The 15,095-nt window shown below is 40.8% G+C and overlaps 1 protein-coding gene across 1 annotated transcript; it reads right to left on the minus strand.

Moving 5' to 3' along the window:
* Positions 1-3: 3 nt before the first annotated feature.
* Positions 4-13,414, minus strand: LOC129712066 (bile salt-activated lipase-like). Its single transcript, XM_055660238.1, has 11 exons — positions 13,300-13,414; positions 12,026-12,173; positions 10,488-10,607; positions 9,047-9,244; positions 8,040-8,170; positions 7,190-7,297; positions 5,655-5,772; positions 3,935-4,118; positions 2,496-2,699; positions 1,285-1,482; positions 4-371 (listed from the first exon to the last, which is right to left on the minus strand). Exons 1-11 carry the CDS (start codon positions 13,405-13,407, stop codon positions 194-196), a joined length of 1,695 nt encoding a protein of 564 aa, XP_055516213.1. The 5' UTR covers positions 13,408-13,414; the 3' UTR covers positions 4-193.
* Between the last annotated feature and the right edge of the window lie 1,681 nt (positions 13,415-15,095).

Consider the following 15,095-nt stretch of genomic DNA (forward strand, 5'->3'; position numbering starts at 1 on the left):
TTACTGCCTGTTCACCTCCAGCTATTCCTTCTACGAACAGCTGATTTACACAAATTAGCGTCTGTGTTCTGTAATTGATGAGCTATTTCTGAATGCAGTTGGGATATAATATAGGACAAATTTCAACATCTAGAAGATGTCCAAAATTAATTTTTTTTTTAATTGAAAACTAATCAGACCCTTACACACAGGTTTAAGGAGTGACAAGCAAAGTGGTATAGGTCTGGTTCCAGAAGTGAACCATCTCGGCACGAAGTCTCTGCTTGATAGAGCCCATGTTGATGTCCTTGTTAATCTCCAAATACTGAGTGTATGTTGATGTATAATGGGTCCATGCGGTGGGAACTTCGGAGTCGCCCCTACTTGGATCGCTGAAAGACAAAATGTGTTTTAGTCATGCTGGTTACTCTGAGCAGCTTATAATCAAAGCTTTGATATTAAAAACATAACTTCTGATGCTGGAAAACGGAGATGAAAACAGTCAGCAACTCAGGCAATCCGTTTCAGCATGGTCTTGCTCTTATTTCTGCCCACTTTGACACCATCCTTCCTTCCTGGTTCAGTCCCTACCAATTGACATCTGCCATACCACTTCAGCATATGTACAACCAGATCAATTGCACAATGGATGTAAAATCCCCCTAGACTTTTCCCCAACAATGGTAGTGTGTAACACCTGTCCCCATATTGATGATGCCTGACCTGCTGTGTTCCTCCAGCATTTTGTATTTTGCTCAGTATCTACATACAAATGGTTTAAAAAAAAAAGTTTTAGTGCATCATATAAAGGATGCTGTGGACTGTCTGAATAAAATTCAGTCGGATGCGAGAAACTATCTGACTTGACGCAGCATTTGATACACATCTTGCTGCAGATCTGTGGATGGAATTTTCACCTAAGGCCTGAAGGTTATTCCAGGGGCTGGACAACAAAAAGAGAGGCCGATGTAACCAGTGCAAAACTGGAGTCTCTGCTCAAGCAGAAAAAGCCATCTTTCATTTGAATTGCTAATGTGTCCTTCGGGGAGGATGCAAGAGATCTCAAAGTCTGTGGAAGGACTTTGCTCAGAGTCTGTTTTAAATTTTATTCCTTTACAAATATCACTAAAAATAAATGATCACCCTCTCATTTGCAGGGTTTTGCTCTGCACAGGTTGGCAGTGGTGTTTCCTGCATTACCAGTAACAATAGACAACCATAATTGAGAACTACATGAGCTGTGAAATGGTTCGGCAATTCCTGAATTGAAAGCCGAAATGCAAATCTATTCTTTCATTTACCCACCCTGTGTGGGCAAAGTTGGTCCAGTAGGCAATTATGCTTCTTGAGACATCTCTGTCCCTCGATCGGTATCCGAGCGGAGTAGCAAATGGTTTTCCAAAGACGTACTGCAGATCATCTGCATGGTCAGCGCCCATCCATTTAGGATATATAGGAGCCCGGGAGGGGTGAGAAAACAGGTAGCTGAAGGTTTGTGCTCCCCTAGGAGAGGAGTAAGGAAAGGAAAAGAAATAACACAATGAATAAATGAACACATCCTAACACAACCAGAAAGCACTGATGACCCTCTGACTGTGGGTGTCTGAAGAAGGGTCTCGAAGCGAAGTGTCACCTATTCGTTCGCTCCAGCATTTCTGTCTTCCTCTGACGATCCTTAATCAGTCTGAAGAAGGGTTTCGGCCCGAAACGTGCCTATTTACTTCGCTCCTTAGATGCTGCCGCACTCGCTGAGTTTCTCCAGCACTTTTGTCCACCTTCCCTTGTTTGTGCTTTTGGACAAGGATGGCAGGCAGATTTCATTACTGCTGGTTTATTGGATAGCTGATTATACCTTCCTCATCCTCATGTGGTGGTCGTCTAGTAATTCAGTCTGCCTCACAATCTCCCGGTTGCTAAATACTAACTCTCCTTCCCATTCTGACATTTCTGTCCTGTGCCTTCTCCATTGTCAGAGTGATGCCCAGCACAAATTGGAGGAACAGCACCTCATTTTCACTTGGGCAGTTTACACCCCAGCAGTATGACTATTTATTTCTCTAACTTAAAGTAACCCTTGCTTCCCCACTCTCCGTCCCTCCCCCACCCTAGTTCTCGGACTAGTTTCACAATTCTGATTAATTTTACTGATTGATTGCCCCCTTGTCACCTTCCCCTCAGCTAACAATGAACCATTCTACATTTCCTTGTCATTGTCTGCTTTGATTTATCGTTTTCACACCATACACTGCCATATCTCTAGACTCCCACTCCCCTGACTCAGTCTGAAGAAGGGTCTCGACGCAAAACGTCATACCCATTCCTTCTCTCCAGAGATGCTGCCTGTCCCGCTGTGTTACTCCAGCAATTTGTAAACCAGCAGTGTAAACTCCAGCAGTGTAAACGAGCAGCGTAAACCAGCAATCCTTCCTGCACTAAACATTTCCACTTCTGTACAGTGCTCTGCTTAATTTGCTACGCAGATGTAGCTATAGATTAAAGGTCTAGATTAAACTTACTTAGCATGGCGATAATGAAGATCCAGTGCCAGTTGAGTGGGCACCAAGAAGAGTGCATCTGTCTCCAGATCCACGATTGTCTTTTTAATGGTCTCCTGACTTGGACTGGAAGGCCAGTTCTTGGTATATTGCTTATAAGTGATGTCAACACCTTGTCCTTTTGTGTCTACGGTGAGTCCTCGAATGAGATTATTCAGATCACTCCTGTAGATAACAACAATTAAGGATATTTGCTGGACTTTTTAAAAAGCTTTAAAAGCTTGATGAGATAACACTGTTACGATTGTAATGAATCACTGGATAGGTTGTTTAAACTAAGCCATTGCCTATTAAGTCCATTACAACTTATACTCCAATCCCTGCCTTTGGTTCTTACCAATATGCCATTATTATAACCTGCAAAAGTAAACTATAATGTCTAATTTTTAAATTAATTTGTTTGTAAATCTCTCCTTTGACTCGCTCCTCGCTTTTCCCAACATCCTCTCCAATCCTACACCAAGAAGTTATTATCTGTTTCACAACAGCATATCGTTGCTTCACAGGAGTGACAGCAACCAAAACTTGGCATCAATACACATGAGATATTGGGGCAGATGAACAGTTTGGATAGGCTGTATGCTTGAAAAGGAAGGATTACCAGGTCTATGTGGAAAGGTCAAGCAGGATGGAACTGGTAAAGAGTGTTTAATTGTCATATGTGCCAAAGTGGAACCATGAAATTATTTTCTTTTCGTTCAGACCAAAAGGTCTGAATGACAAATAAAGGATTCAATTCAATGAAATTCTTACTTGAAACTAATTGCTCTTTGGACATCAGTGTAGGGATGATTATATGATGCATCATGAAACCTACCTGCGATGAAGCATCTGGTCACCTGTACTCATACCCTCCCTCTAAGGTGGTATTGCATCAAAAATATTTATTTTCATATTGATCTCGTTAAGCATATCAGGATGTTTCTAAACTTCAGTTTCTATGACACTGTTGATATATTCTATGAAAAAGCTGTCAGAAATTGATTGCACTCCAATTCTAGTGTTACCTCAAGGTACAAGTGTCATCTCTACATCCTGTCAATACTTCTCTATCCACTTTTTCACCTAATACAGGCCAGGGACAATTTGATCAATTTATTAGAAGCTGTCCAGCTTCATGCGATCACTGGAATCAACTTTTATAATACGAATGAACCAGGAACAGAGGGAGTGGAACATGTACTTGTGTCCCCTAGATCTCTACACCAATGATCAATGAGTTCTGAATCTCAGAGAGTTTTCAAACAAGAACAAGTTATGTCTTCACAAAGGGATGGAGGGGGTTTGAGCCACCTGCCGATGATAATTATGCTTGATATGGAGTCAAGGGGAAATAGGAAGGACTCTAACCCAAGACAAACAAAAATAATAGAATGAATAAAATAATACATGTTCCATACGGGTAGGTTTTTCCAGCCTTATTGATTGAATGTACATCCAGGCCAGCAAAAAGATGTCCATCCATATTGTTGACACCGGCGATGTAATCAATTTCAGCAGCATTGTGGTAGAGCTTCTTTGGCTCATCAGGAATGAAGTCTCCATCAATGACAGGAGACCATATCAGATAGTATACAAGAGGAACTAAGGGATTGTAAAGAAAGGGAAAATAATTGGTCAGTTCTGCTGTTCCTCACCAATGCCAAATAAATTCACAATTTAATTCCCTCGGTATAGATAATTACCACTTAATGCTTCTCGTTTTTCTGATTACTTGCTTCAATTGCTGCCATTTTAGGTACAGGAAGAAAGCCAATAGTAACAGTGTTGGCTCTTTTTTTTGCAGAGGAAACGGTCAATGCATTTTATACGGCAGTGTGATAAATAGCAAACATTGTGCAGAAGGAAAAAGAAACAATGAGTGGGAAAAGGGTCAAGCCTTTTCTTTACTGAGTGTTGAGAATTGGGAACGCCTTAACATAGGCAAATTGTCATGGTGTTATGGCATAGTTTGCACTAGAATTGGAGTATAATCAATTTCTGACAGCTTTTTCATAGAATATATCAACAGTGTCATAGAAACTGAAGTTTAGAAACATCCTGAGGTGCTTAGCGAGATCAATATGAAAATAAATATTTTTGATGCAATACCACCTTAGAGGGAGGGTATGAGTACAGGCGACCAGATGCTTCGTCGCAGGTAGGTTTCATGATGCATCATAAAATAACAGAAAGATCAAGATATGAAGGAGAAAGCAATAGGTTCTGAGAATGGGATTGGCTGGTGGGTTGGGAGGAAGTTCATGTGGAGCATAAATGATCATCAAGTGAACAGTCTAAAGAAGCCCCTTGAAGGCAGACAGAAGACATTTGCAAAGGGAAGAAGCAATAATCAATTGACAGAAGCAACTTCAGCCCATTTTAGATACCTTTCACTTAAATAATTTTCTTTAAGACCTTCGTAAATACGTTGTGCTTTAGGTTTGGTTTCGGTTTAGTATTGTCATATCTACTGAGGTACAGTGAAAAACTTTGTTTTGCATGCTATCCAATCAAACCAGATGATACTGTACATTGATACAATCAATCCAAACTCAAGTAAAATAGCAGAGAAAAGGAAAAGTGGTGAATATAGTTCTCAGGATTGTAGAATATCGTTCTCAGAATTAGAGTGTAATATTGCCAGACACAACAATTCTTAAGGGGTTGGACAGGCTAGATGCAGGAAGATTATTCCCGATGTTGGGGAAGTCCAGAACTAGGGGTCACAGTTTAAGGATAAGAGGGAAGTCTTTTAGGACCGAGATGAGAAAATCATTTTTTACACAGAGAGTGGTGAATCTGTGGAATTCTCTGCCACAGAAGGTAGTTGAGGCCAGTTCATTGGCTATATTTAAGAGGGAGTTAGATGTGGCCCTTGTGGCTAAAGGGATCAGGGGGTATGGAGAGAAGGCAGGGATGGGATACTGAGTTGGATGATCAGCCATGATTATATTGAATGGCGGGGCAGGCTCGAAGGGCTGAATGGCCTACTCCTGCACCTATTTTCTATGTTTCTATGTAACATCCAATGCCCGCAAAGGGGTAGAGGTGAATTGAACAGCGCTCTGGCTCATGGAAACCCCAGAATGTAAACAGACTTAAATGAGATAGAAACATTGACATTATTATGCATCTTACTTTCTAAGTTTATCAGTTTTAAAGGAATAGCCAGAGTGACAGCTTTCGGGTCGGTGATCTTCAGACAGGCCATCATGGTAGCAGTGTCATTCCTCGAACAGCCCACCTTGTTAGCAAGCTGAAAAATTCCAGATCACGTCTTAGAATGTTCAGTTACTGCGAATGTTTCTCAGAGTAACCATTGCCCTCATCAAGTACACCCAGACCAAGAATTTTAAATTCATTCTCATTGTTTATCTTAGATTCTAAAACGGCAATAAATTGGCCACTAACATGTATACTTCCTGCATCAGCTGGTATGAAATTAACAAGTTGTATGAACATTTTCATGATATTCAACACTGCTTTAACATTAGACATTAAGATGGGAGCTTAACCTGGAAAGTGTAAAGTATTGCACTGTGGAAGGTCAAATGTAAGGGGAAAGTATAGTTATAGCAGAACTCTTAACAGCATTGATGTAAAGAGTGATATTAGGGTCCATTTCCTTAGTTTAGTTTATCATTGTAGTGTGTATCGAGATACAGCGAGAAGCTTTTGTTTGCATGCTATGTAGTCAAAAAGCATGGACATGATTACAAATTAAGTCGTCCACAGATAAATGATGAAGGGTACAACATCTAGTGCAAGGTAAAGTCCGATTAAAGATAGTTCAAAAGTTTCCAATGGGGTAGATGGGAGGTCAGGACCGCACTCGAGCTGATGGAATCTTATTAAGGTGGCAAAACAACTGGATAGAGGGGTGAAGAAGGTGTATGGTATGCTCATCATAATTGGTCAGGACACTAAGTAAAAGAGTCAGGAATTCATTTTGTAGCTTTGTAAAACTTTGGTTAGGTCACATTTGGAACATGGTGTGCAATTCTGGTCAGCCTATTACAGGAAGAACATAGAAGAGGCTTTGGAGAGGGTACAGGAGGTTTACCACAATTCTGCCTGGTTTAGATAATATTTGCTATAAGGAGCGGTTGGACAACCTTGGATTGTTTTCTCTGGTGCATCAGAGGTTGTGGGGAGGCCTGGTAGAAATATATAAAATTATGAGAAACACAGCTAGGATAACAGTCAGAACCTTTTTCTCACGGTGGAATTGTCAAACACTAGAGGGCAAAGCTTTGAGATAAGAGGGACTGTTTAAAGGAGATGCGCAGGGTGAGTTTTTTTTTACATACTGAGAGTGGAGGGTGCCTGGAATGCACTGCCAGAGGTGGTGGTAGATGATAATATCTTGGTTTTTAGATAGGCATGAGATTCTGCAGGAAATTGCGGGATATGGATCATGTGCAGGCAGGAGGAATTAGTTTAATTTGACATCATGTTCTGCACAGCAACAAAGGGCTATATGCACTGAGTTCCTGAGCTAGATGCACACAATTTGCTCTGTGGGGGTGGGGGGGGGGGGGGGGAGAATACCTTTTCACCATATTAAATAAAGCAGATGATTTAAAACTACGGGTGGCATTGACAATCCAACTCTGCTGATTTTCTGAAAGATAGTTTGCTTGTTGTCTTGATGTTTCTGCAGCTCTACTGACCTGCTGTGCCCAATGTAACGGGTTCCTCTGAACTGCCCAGGAAGAAGTAGCAACCCCACTCTGTGAAATTGCTCGCTTTATTATTCCTTTGTTGTATGGTGACAATGTCTGTGAAAGAGAATAAAAATCTAAATAAGTTTGACGTACAAGTATTCACTTACTGTAAGTATTTTTATGGGGCGGGTGAAGAATGTGGTCACAATGTGGTTGGAATCCATATTAAGGATCCCTAACTTAATACAATGGCTTAGGTACAGTCTAGTACTCCAAGCACTTCAGCTTTGAGTTGTGTTTCCTACGGTACAAAGTGCTAGATTATCTACTATAAATGTCTCAAAATTTATAGTCAAGACAACTAGCTAAGTAGAGGTCATCTACTGTCCAAATAAGGATACATGGAGAAAGCAGAGAAGATTATTTTATCTAGAAAACAAACCGGAAACAAAAAATGATCTGGCACACCTTTCATAAAATTCCTGCAGGTAAATTGGATTGAACAGAGAAAAATGAGAGTAAGCAAAATCAATATCCATACGATGCTACAGGTGAATGATCTCCCATGCTAAAATAATTCTAGTTCTGCTTCCCCAGAGATGTAGGCCATCACCCCATGCACTGGGTCACCGACTCTTTCTGATAATATCGAATAGTCCAAGTAAAACTGGTCCCATTTCCATTTTATCAAGGACAAAGTCCAGGAATTGTCCAAATGTTGGCTTATGTTATTTTTCCTGTCGGGCCAAAATTGTCAAGTTTAATTACAGTGAAACTGTTCCATGTGCAGCTCGAAAGAGACCAACTCAGTCCTGTTCCATCCACCACGTCATCCATCAATGCCATGTCGAGTTACCTGCAGGGAGACACTAGCAGCTCCTGCAGACTCCCCAAAGATTGTGATTCTAGTTGGATCTCCACCGAATGCAGCAATATTCCTTTTCACCCAACTAATGGCCATGTGCTGATCCCATAAACCTTGGTTACCTATGCATTGCGACAAATAACAATGATGGACAATACTGAAGAAAGAAAAATATAAACATTTTAAAATTGTTAAGAAGAATTCATTAATCGTGGAATTGGCAGGTAGTTTAAACTGTTTGAGATAAATTGTCTCGACCCGTAACGCCTTCCACAGATATTGCCTGACCCGTCAAGTTCCTCCATTAGCTCTCTTATTAAAAATTCCAACATCTGCAGTTTCTTGTGTCTAAACGGTTTACTCTCAGGACCAGATTTAGATTTATAATGCATTAAAGGATAATATAATTGGTTGTCCAAACATATTACTGAATATGAAGTATAGCTTACTGTGGTGCCGAGTTGTAAAACTAATTAATGTCTGGCAAGTTATTCAGATGTTGGAAATTGTCCTTATGTTTTTTAAGTGGAGAGTGAGTCAGGGCAAAGTGAGTGGGTCAGTGGAAGTGTAGGAGCTAAGAGTGGAGGTGTGGGTGTGTGTGTGTGTGTGCGCAGTGGGTTGGAGGAATAAACAATGAGCAGGAGGAGGGGTGTTTGAAGTTAGGAAGAAAGAAGGAAGCAACCGACTAGGAACAAATGCAAGTTAGGAATTGGAGATGATGGAATTCAGAGGTAGGGGGGGATGGGGATTAGGAGATGTGTGAGGGTGGAGACCAAGAATCAGGTAGGAATTGAAGGGTTGGATGCATTATACCATTAGCATGTATATAGCAAATTATAGTAACATAATCTTTAGGCAGATTAATGTAAAATAGTATAGAGATCTTGAATAATATAGCCCTAGGGAAGTTACAATGATAGGGAAATGCGAAATCAAAGAGAAGATTAAAAATAAGGATGAGGGACTAGTAATGATAGTAAAAGGGTCTGAACACTCACCTGGTGCATTGGCATCACCTGTACTCAGAAACCCCAGAGGACCAACCCGATAGTTGAAGGTCACGACTATTACTTTGCCTCGAGATGCAATCTCCAGCCCATCGTATAGATAGTTATTCAGGAAGTGGCCTCCTTGCCCTGATCCTATCAAGAAACCTCCTCCAAAGATCCAAATCATAACAGGCAGATCGGTGGACACTGAGGAAGACACGTGAAGAGAGATTTTTCATTATATGATCAGATTAAAATCAATAATAGGTGTTTTTTAGAAAATAGATACAGATGGAAACAGGTCCACGCTGGCCATCAATCACCTGTTTTCACTAGTTATGTGTTATCCCAATTTCTCATCCCACACTATGGCAAATTTTACACGTGTCAATCAACCTGCAAACCAACACGTCTTTGGAACATTGTAGGAAACCGGAGCACCCGGAGGAAACACAGGCTGTCACAGGAAGAAAATGTAAACTCCACACAGACAGTACCCAAGGTCAGGATCCAACTAGGGTCTCTGTGCTGTGAGGCAGTGGCTCGACCAGCAGCATCACTCTCCATCTGCAAGTGTTTATATCAATGAACTATGGATCTCGTTCATTACTATCATTACTATTACAAGAGAGTTTACTGAATACGCAGTGGAACTATTACAAAATACAAAAATGCTGGAATTATTCAGCAGGTGAGCCAGTATCAGGTCTTTGACATTAAATATTTCCTTCGCTTTTTCCACAAACGCCGGCTGGATGTTCCTGGTACTTTTTGCTTTTGTTTAAATTTTCTAGCATTTCCAATTATTTTATTTCCATTTAGTAGTGAAAAAAGTTTGTTTTGTTTTAGCTGTATCAATGTCAAACTGTCACAGGTAGAGCATAATTTACAGACAATAAAATTCCCTTTACGATGAACCATTAAAATTCCCAGGTGGAATACAGGTCAAGTTGTAATAAAGCTACCGTTCAAACACTTCCAGTTGTGCTGCAGGTGCAAACTCAAATGAATTGGTATTTATGTCGGGATATTTTCAGTGTATTGAAACTTAGGTGAAGAGAGGCACACCGGCACAACTAGTGATATAACTGCCCGTGGGTTGCCACAAAATACACGCACTTTGTCAGGCAGGGTACAGTTGATGGAAACTGTGGATGAATAGCAATTGGGTTAAAGGTATTTTATTACAAGGATCTTAAATCTACCATGTGAATAATTGGATCTGCCAAAGATCAGTGCCAAGTATTTTTCACGAGTGTAAAAAAAACCCCAAAAAACTTGACATCACAACACCGACAGAAGTTTCCAAACATATTATTTCATGGACATTTTAAAAGGCAGAAAGGCGGCAAAGAAAGTGGGACACACATTCCTAATATTGATGCACCTTTACACTCAGTAACATGAGAATGTTAGCTGCGTACAGTTTTAACCTGTGACTTTCATTTACCTTTTCTCCCATGTGGGACCCAAATATTCAGGTAAAGACAATCTTCATTCCCATAAACAGAATCCTGAGTCAAAGTTGCCTGGAAACACCTGGGTTTGAATTTTTTAGCCGTCAGGATATCTGGTAATGACATAAACACCAGAAGTTACTGGAAAGAAAATACAGCGATTGTTCACGATCCTTGGAAAGTGTCAAGAGCCTTTACAGAATTTAAGTGTAGACATTGTGATAGCAGAGGGCGAGAGATCAGCAAAATCAACAACAAATTCAGAAAGCAAACTTATTAGTGATTATTTGGAGTAGATTTTTAAAAACGAATGTTTTAGCAGATTGGTCCCTCCCCCACCCCCCCCCCCCCCCCCCTCCCCACCCCCCTCCCCCCCCCCCCCCCCCCCCCCCCCCCCCCCCCCCTCCTCCCCCCCCCACACACCCCCTCTCCCACACCACCGCCCCCCCCCCCACCCCCCCAGCATGGGTGCACCACAAGGCTGGGTACTCTCTACTCTCTCTACACCAACTACTGCACCTCCACAGACTCCTCTGTCAAGCTTCGCAAGTTTGCGGACGACACAACCTTGATTGGACTGATCCAGGATGGGGAGGAATCTGCCTACAGATAGGAAGTGGCACAGCTGGCAAAAAGCAATACTACTGAACTAATATCCACAAAAATACATTTTAAAATTAAGTGCATACTGTTGTATAATTCAGTTGTCTTGTATGCAATCAAACCAAAATCAAATACACCTGTCAATAGTGCTCAAGTTATGAATAGAGGAATGCATCTTTTTAATTAAGACTTTCATGTTGATAAAACTAAACTAAACTAATGGCTCTTACAACTCCGGCAATATTATACTAGTAATGGCACCTGAATTATGTGCTTTGGTCTCTGGAGTGGAAACTGATTTTGGAAGTGACAACAAAACAGTATTATAACCCAGTGGTGCAGTGGCTGTTTCTGGTCTGGTAATCCAGGCTGATTTGTATTGATAATGCCTTGTTACAGGTTATAATCTCTTCATGGCAGTCAATGATTTTAAATTCAATTTTGAGAGAGAAAAAAAAAATCAGACTGGATAGATGGTTCACTGTTGTGTTTTAAATCAAGGAAATCTCTCGTCATTAACCATACCCAACTATATTACATGTGATTCCCTGACCGACTGCATATGCAATTCATTTTGGATTTGCCCTCTGAAATGGCCATTTAGTTACACCAAATTATAAAGTACATCTGACTATATGGACTGCAAGAATTCAACCATTTGATTTGCCAACATCTTCTCAAGCATAATAAATGCTAGCATTGCCAGCAACACTCACAACTCAAGTCTAAATTAAAAAAAAATATCTGTTGTCTATTGAGATTAATTTTGCAATCTTTGTAAAAGAAGAATTGTAGTTTCCAATGCCCCTGACTTCTACTCAGCTTCTCCCTTGCACCGACTGGATATTGGACATTGAAGAAATATTGTATCAATTTTTAAGAGATGATTCAGGCATCGCAAAATGCAAACAAAAAGGAAATTTGTTACCAGGCCATCCGGGGTGTGGTTCAGCTTTCACAAATCGCTTTGGGGTGGCAGCAAAAGGAATTCCTCTGAAAATGTCCACAGATGAAAACAATCCATCTCTTTCATAGGTGCCTTCCACAAAACCGCCTTCAGTTTGCACAACGCCCAGCTGTTGAAAAGGAGCGAGATACCAGAGAAGGAGCAAGAGTGAAGGAGAAAATAGTGTGAGAGAGAGAAAGAGAAATATGGTAAAGAGAATCAGCTGAAGGAATCATGGAACCTGTTCCGAGGCGGTTAATTAATCAATTAATGTTGGTTGATTCATTAATGCAGAATTGCTACGTAACAGCATCATATACAATTCAATGTCTTGCATTTTTTAACAATGTTCCAATTGTAAATCCAAAAACCCTTTCTACTTCAGAAAAACAGTGCTGGAAGAACTACATATCTGCTTCTATAGATCACTGCATTTCCATTCTTAATAATCGAACAATTCCATGCACATACAATTTCACTGTTCTTTTAAACAAACTCTATCAAAGGACTATGGAAACAAGGAACTGCAGATGGTGGTTTACAAAAAAGGACAAAAATTGCTGGAGTAACTCAGCCGGTCAGGCAGCATCTCTGAAGAACATGGATAGGTGACTTTTGGGTTGTGTCTGATGAGGGTCTCAACCTGAAAGTCTCCTATCCATGTTCTCCAGAGATGCTGCCTGACCCACGGAGTTACTCCAGCACATTGTGTATGTTATGTAGATAATAGAAATAGTGTTACCTGCCTCCAAGTTAAATGTATTCATCCCGAATACATAACAGTGTCTTCTTTTGTAATCTGCACTTCATTGTTGCTACTCTTGTAGGGAGATGGATGTGAAAATGAGATGACAGAGAACTAGGGTGAACGGGTGATCGATGGTCGGCATTTATCAAAAGACTATTAAACCAGTTAAATACAGAATCAACCCACCTCTGCACTCTCATTAAACATGTCTAGTGGATTAGATGGAGTAAACCTCCTTCTAAAAGGCTTTGATCTGAAATCAGAGATCCTTTTCACTGTCTGCATGAGACTGGCATCTTGCAAGCCAGTGAAACACTGACTAAGCACCAATTTCTGTTATGGGTGGATTCCTTGTTTAACACGCATCATACCAACTACCTCCATAGCTGCAGAATTTCCTACTGTGACAGTAAAATCGAGACCCTCAAATCGCTTTGAGAGCAACTCAATTGGAACATTTGTCCTTTTCCCAAAATTTGCAAATAATGGAGAGTTTGATGAAACTTACCGTGGCTCTTGCTGCAACACTGAGAAAGAAACTGCCAAACAGGAGCCCAAGAAACTGCCAGCAAGCCATCTCACAGGTCTGCACTTTGAATCTGTGCTCTTCCAACATGCATGTTTATATACATGAATCTATGCCAGCATTGCGTATTAACCACAAATAACGCTGTCAAGGTTGGCCTGTTTATTTTAATAAACAAGCATATCTTAATGACATTATTTAACATGGATAGGCATTAATATCAGCAAAAGACTAGTTTTCAAGGCCAGTGACAATACTTTATCAATATTACAGAAGTTCAGTAAAACCTCCTGCTTAAAGTAGGAATGTTTCAGATGGTTTCTTTGTTCACTCCCCTCCCCCACAATTTTAACCAAACCATTGAGATATATTCACAAAATCAATATATCTCTATAACAGAGGACAAGGCGGGGACTCATCTCGGCCAGTTGCTTTCCAATGGTTCACTTTCAGGAACTGATAGCTGATGGTGGGTACAGGTGGACTGAGGAAAACTGAACAACCTAGAGTTTCTACCTGGTGAAGAGATGAAACAAAAGCTTTCAATATTACCATGGAGTTCCTCAAGTAGATGCAGAAGTCCATCACCTCTGGTATTTCATATATACATTCCACACAAAAGTGCTTTTGTATAGAAGGGTTTCGGCCCAAAACGTTGCCTATTTCCTTCGTTCCATGGATGCTGCCTCACCCGCTGAGTTTCTCCAGCATTTTAGTCTACCTTCTATTTTCCAGCATCTGCAGTTCCTTCTTGAACAATGCTTTTGTATAGACTAGATTGTGCTGGCCAACATTCCGAGGTTAAATGATACTCACCAATAAATTGGCCGAGGCAATTCTACACATAATTAAGCAAATGCAGACCGCAGGAGGAATAAAGTGGGTCAGGCAACATCTGTGGACAGTATAACACAGAGTGCTGGCTTAACTCAAGGCAGAAACTCGGGAGTACGTGGATAGATGACCCTTCTTCAGGCTGATTGTAGTGTGGGAGAGAAAAAGGGAGGGAATAGGCAGGCAACATTTTAGCTTGCGTCTCTTCCTAAAGATTCCAACGACTTTACATAAGTTTGACAGAGCTGAAAATGTCCTGGCTTCTGTTGCACATTCACAAACCTAATATACTTAGTTGTGATGCATGCAAGAGCAATTTTGTTCAGGCTAATTGGTGGTTTTATCTCAGGAGATAAACTTCTGGGAACTCAGTACGCTGCAGAGCTACTTGGAAACATGGCCTGGATTTGGCATGAAATCTTTAGCATCAATAAGGAATAGCTTCTAAATTACAACACAAGAGTTGTACACATCAGAAGGAGAAAGTTTGTGCATTAAAACACCCACCAGGAGCCGTCAGGTGTTTGCTCTCCGGCATAGCATCAATTGTCTGATATCCATTCCGACTGCTGGGACTATCCATCTCACATGCCAGCCATGAACAACAGCAGACGGGGCTGGCATTATGCTTGCCATGTGTAGTGTACCATGGGCACAGGAACAGCATTGATCACAACATGGAATGAAGCATTAAACACGTCTCTCGGTTTCCAAACATAAAGGATTTCCGTATCTCTAGTCACAGAGAGGACATCTCCCTGGTATCCATCAATATTCATCAACTGACATTCGCAAAAGAGAGAACTGGCCATTTACTTCTCCATATTGGTACTCTGAGAGTTCCTGTGCGTGTGAAAGGTAGAATCACTGGAACATCAGTTCTGAAAGAGGTCATCTGGAGCATCCTGCCAGTACCAGTTCTTTGAAATACTTTCCAATCTGAT

The sequence above is a fragment of the Leucoraja erinacea genome, chromosome 31 (genome assembly GCF_028641065.1).
Source record: "Leucoraja erinacea ecotype New England chromosome 31, Leri_hhj_1, whole genome shotgun sequence".
Taxonomy (NCBI): Eukaryota; Metazoa; Chordata; class Chondrichthyes; order Rajiformes; family Rajidae; genus Leucoraja; species Leucoraja erinaceus.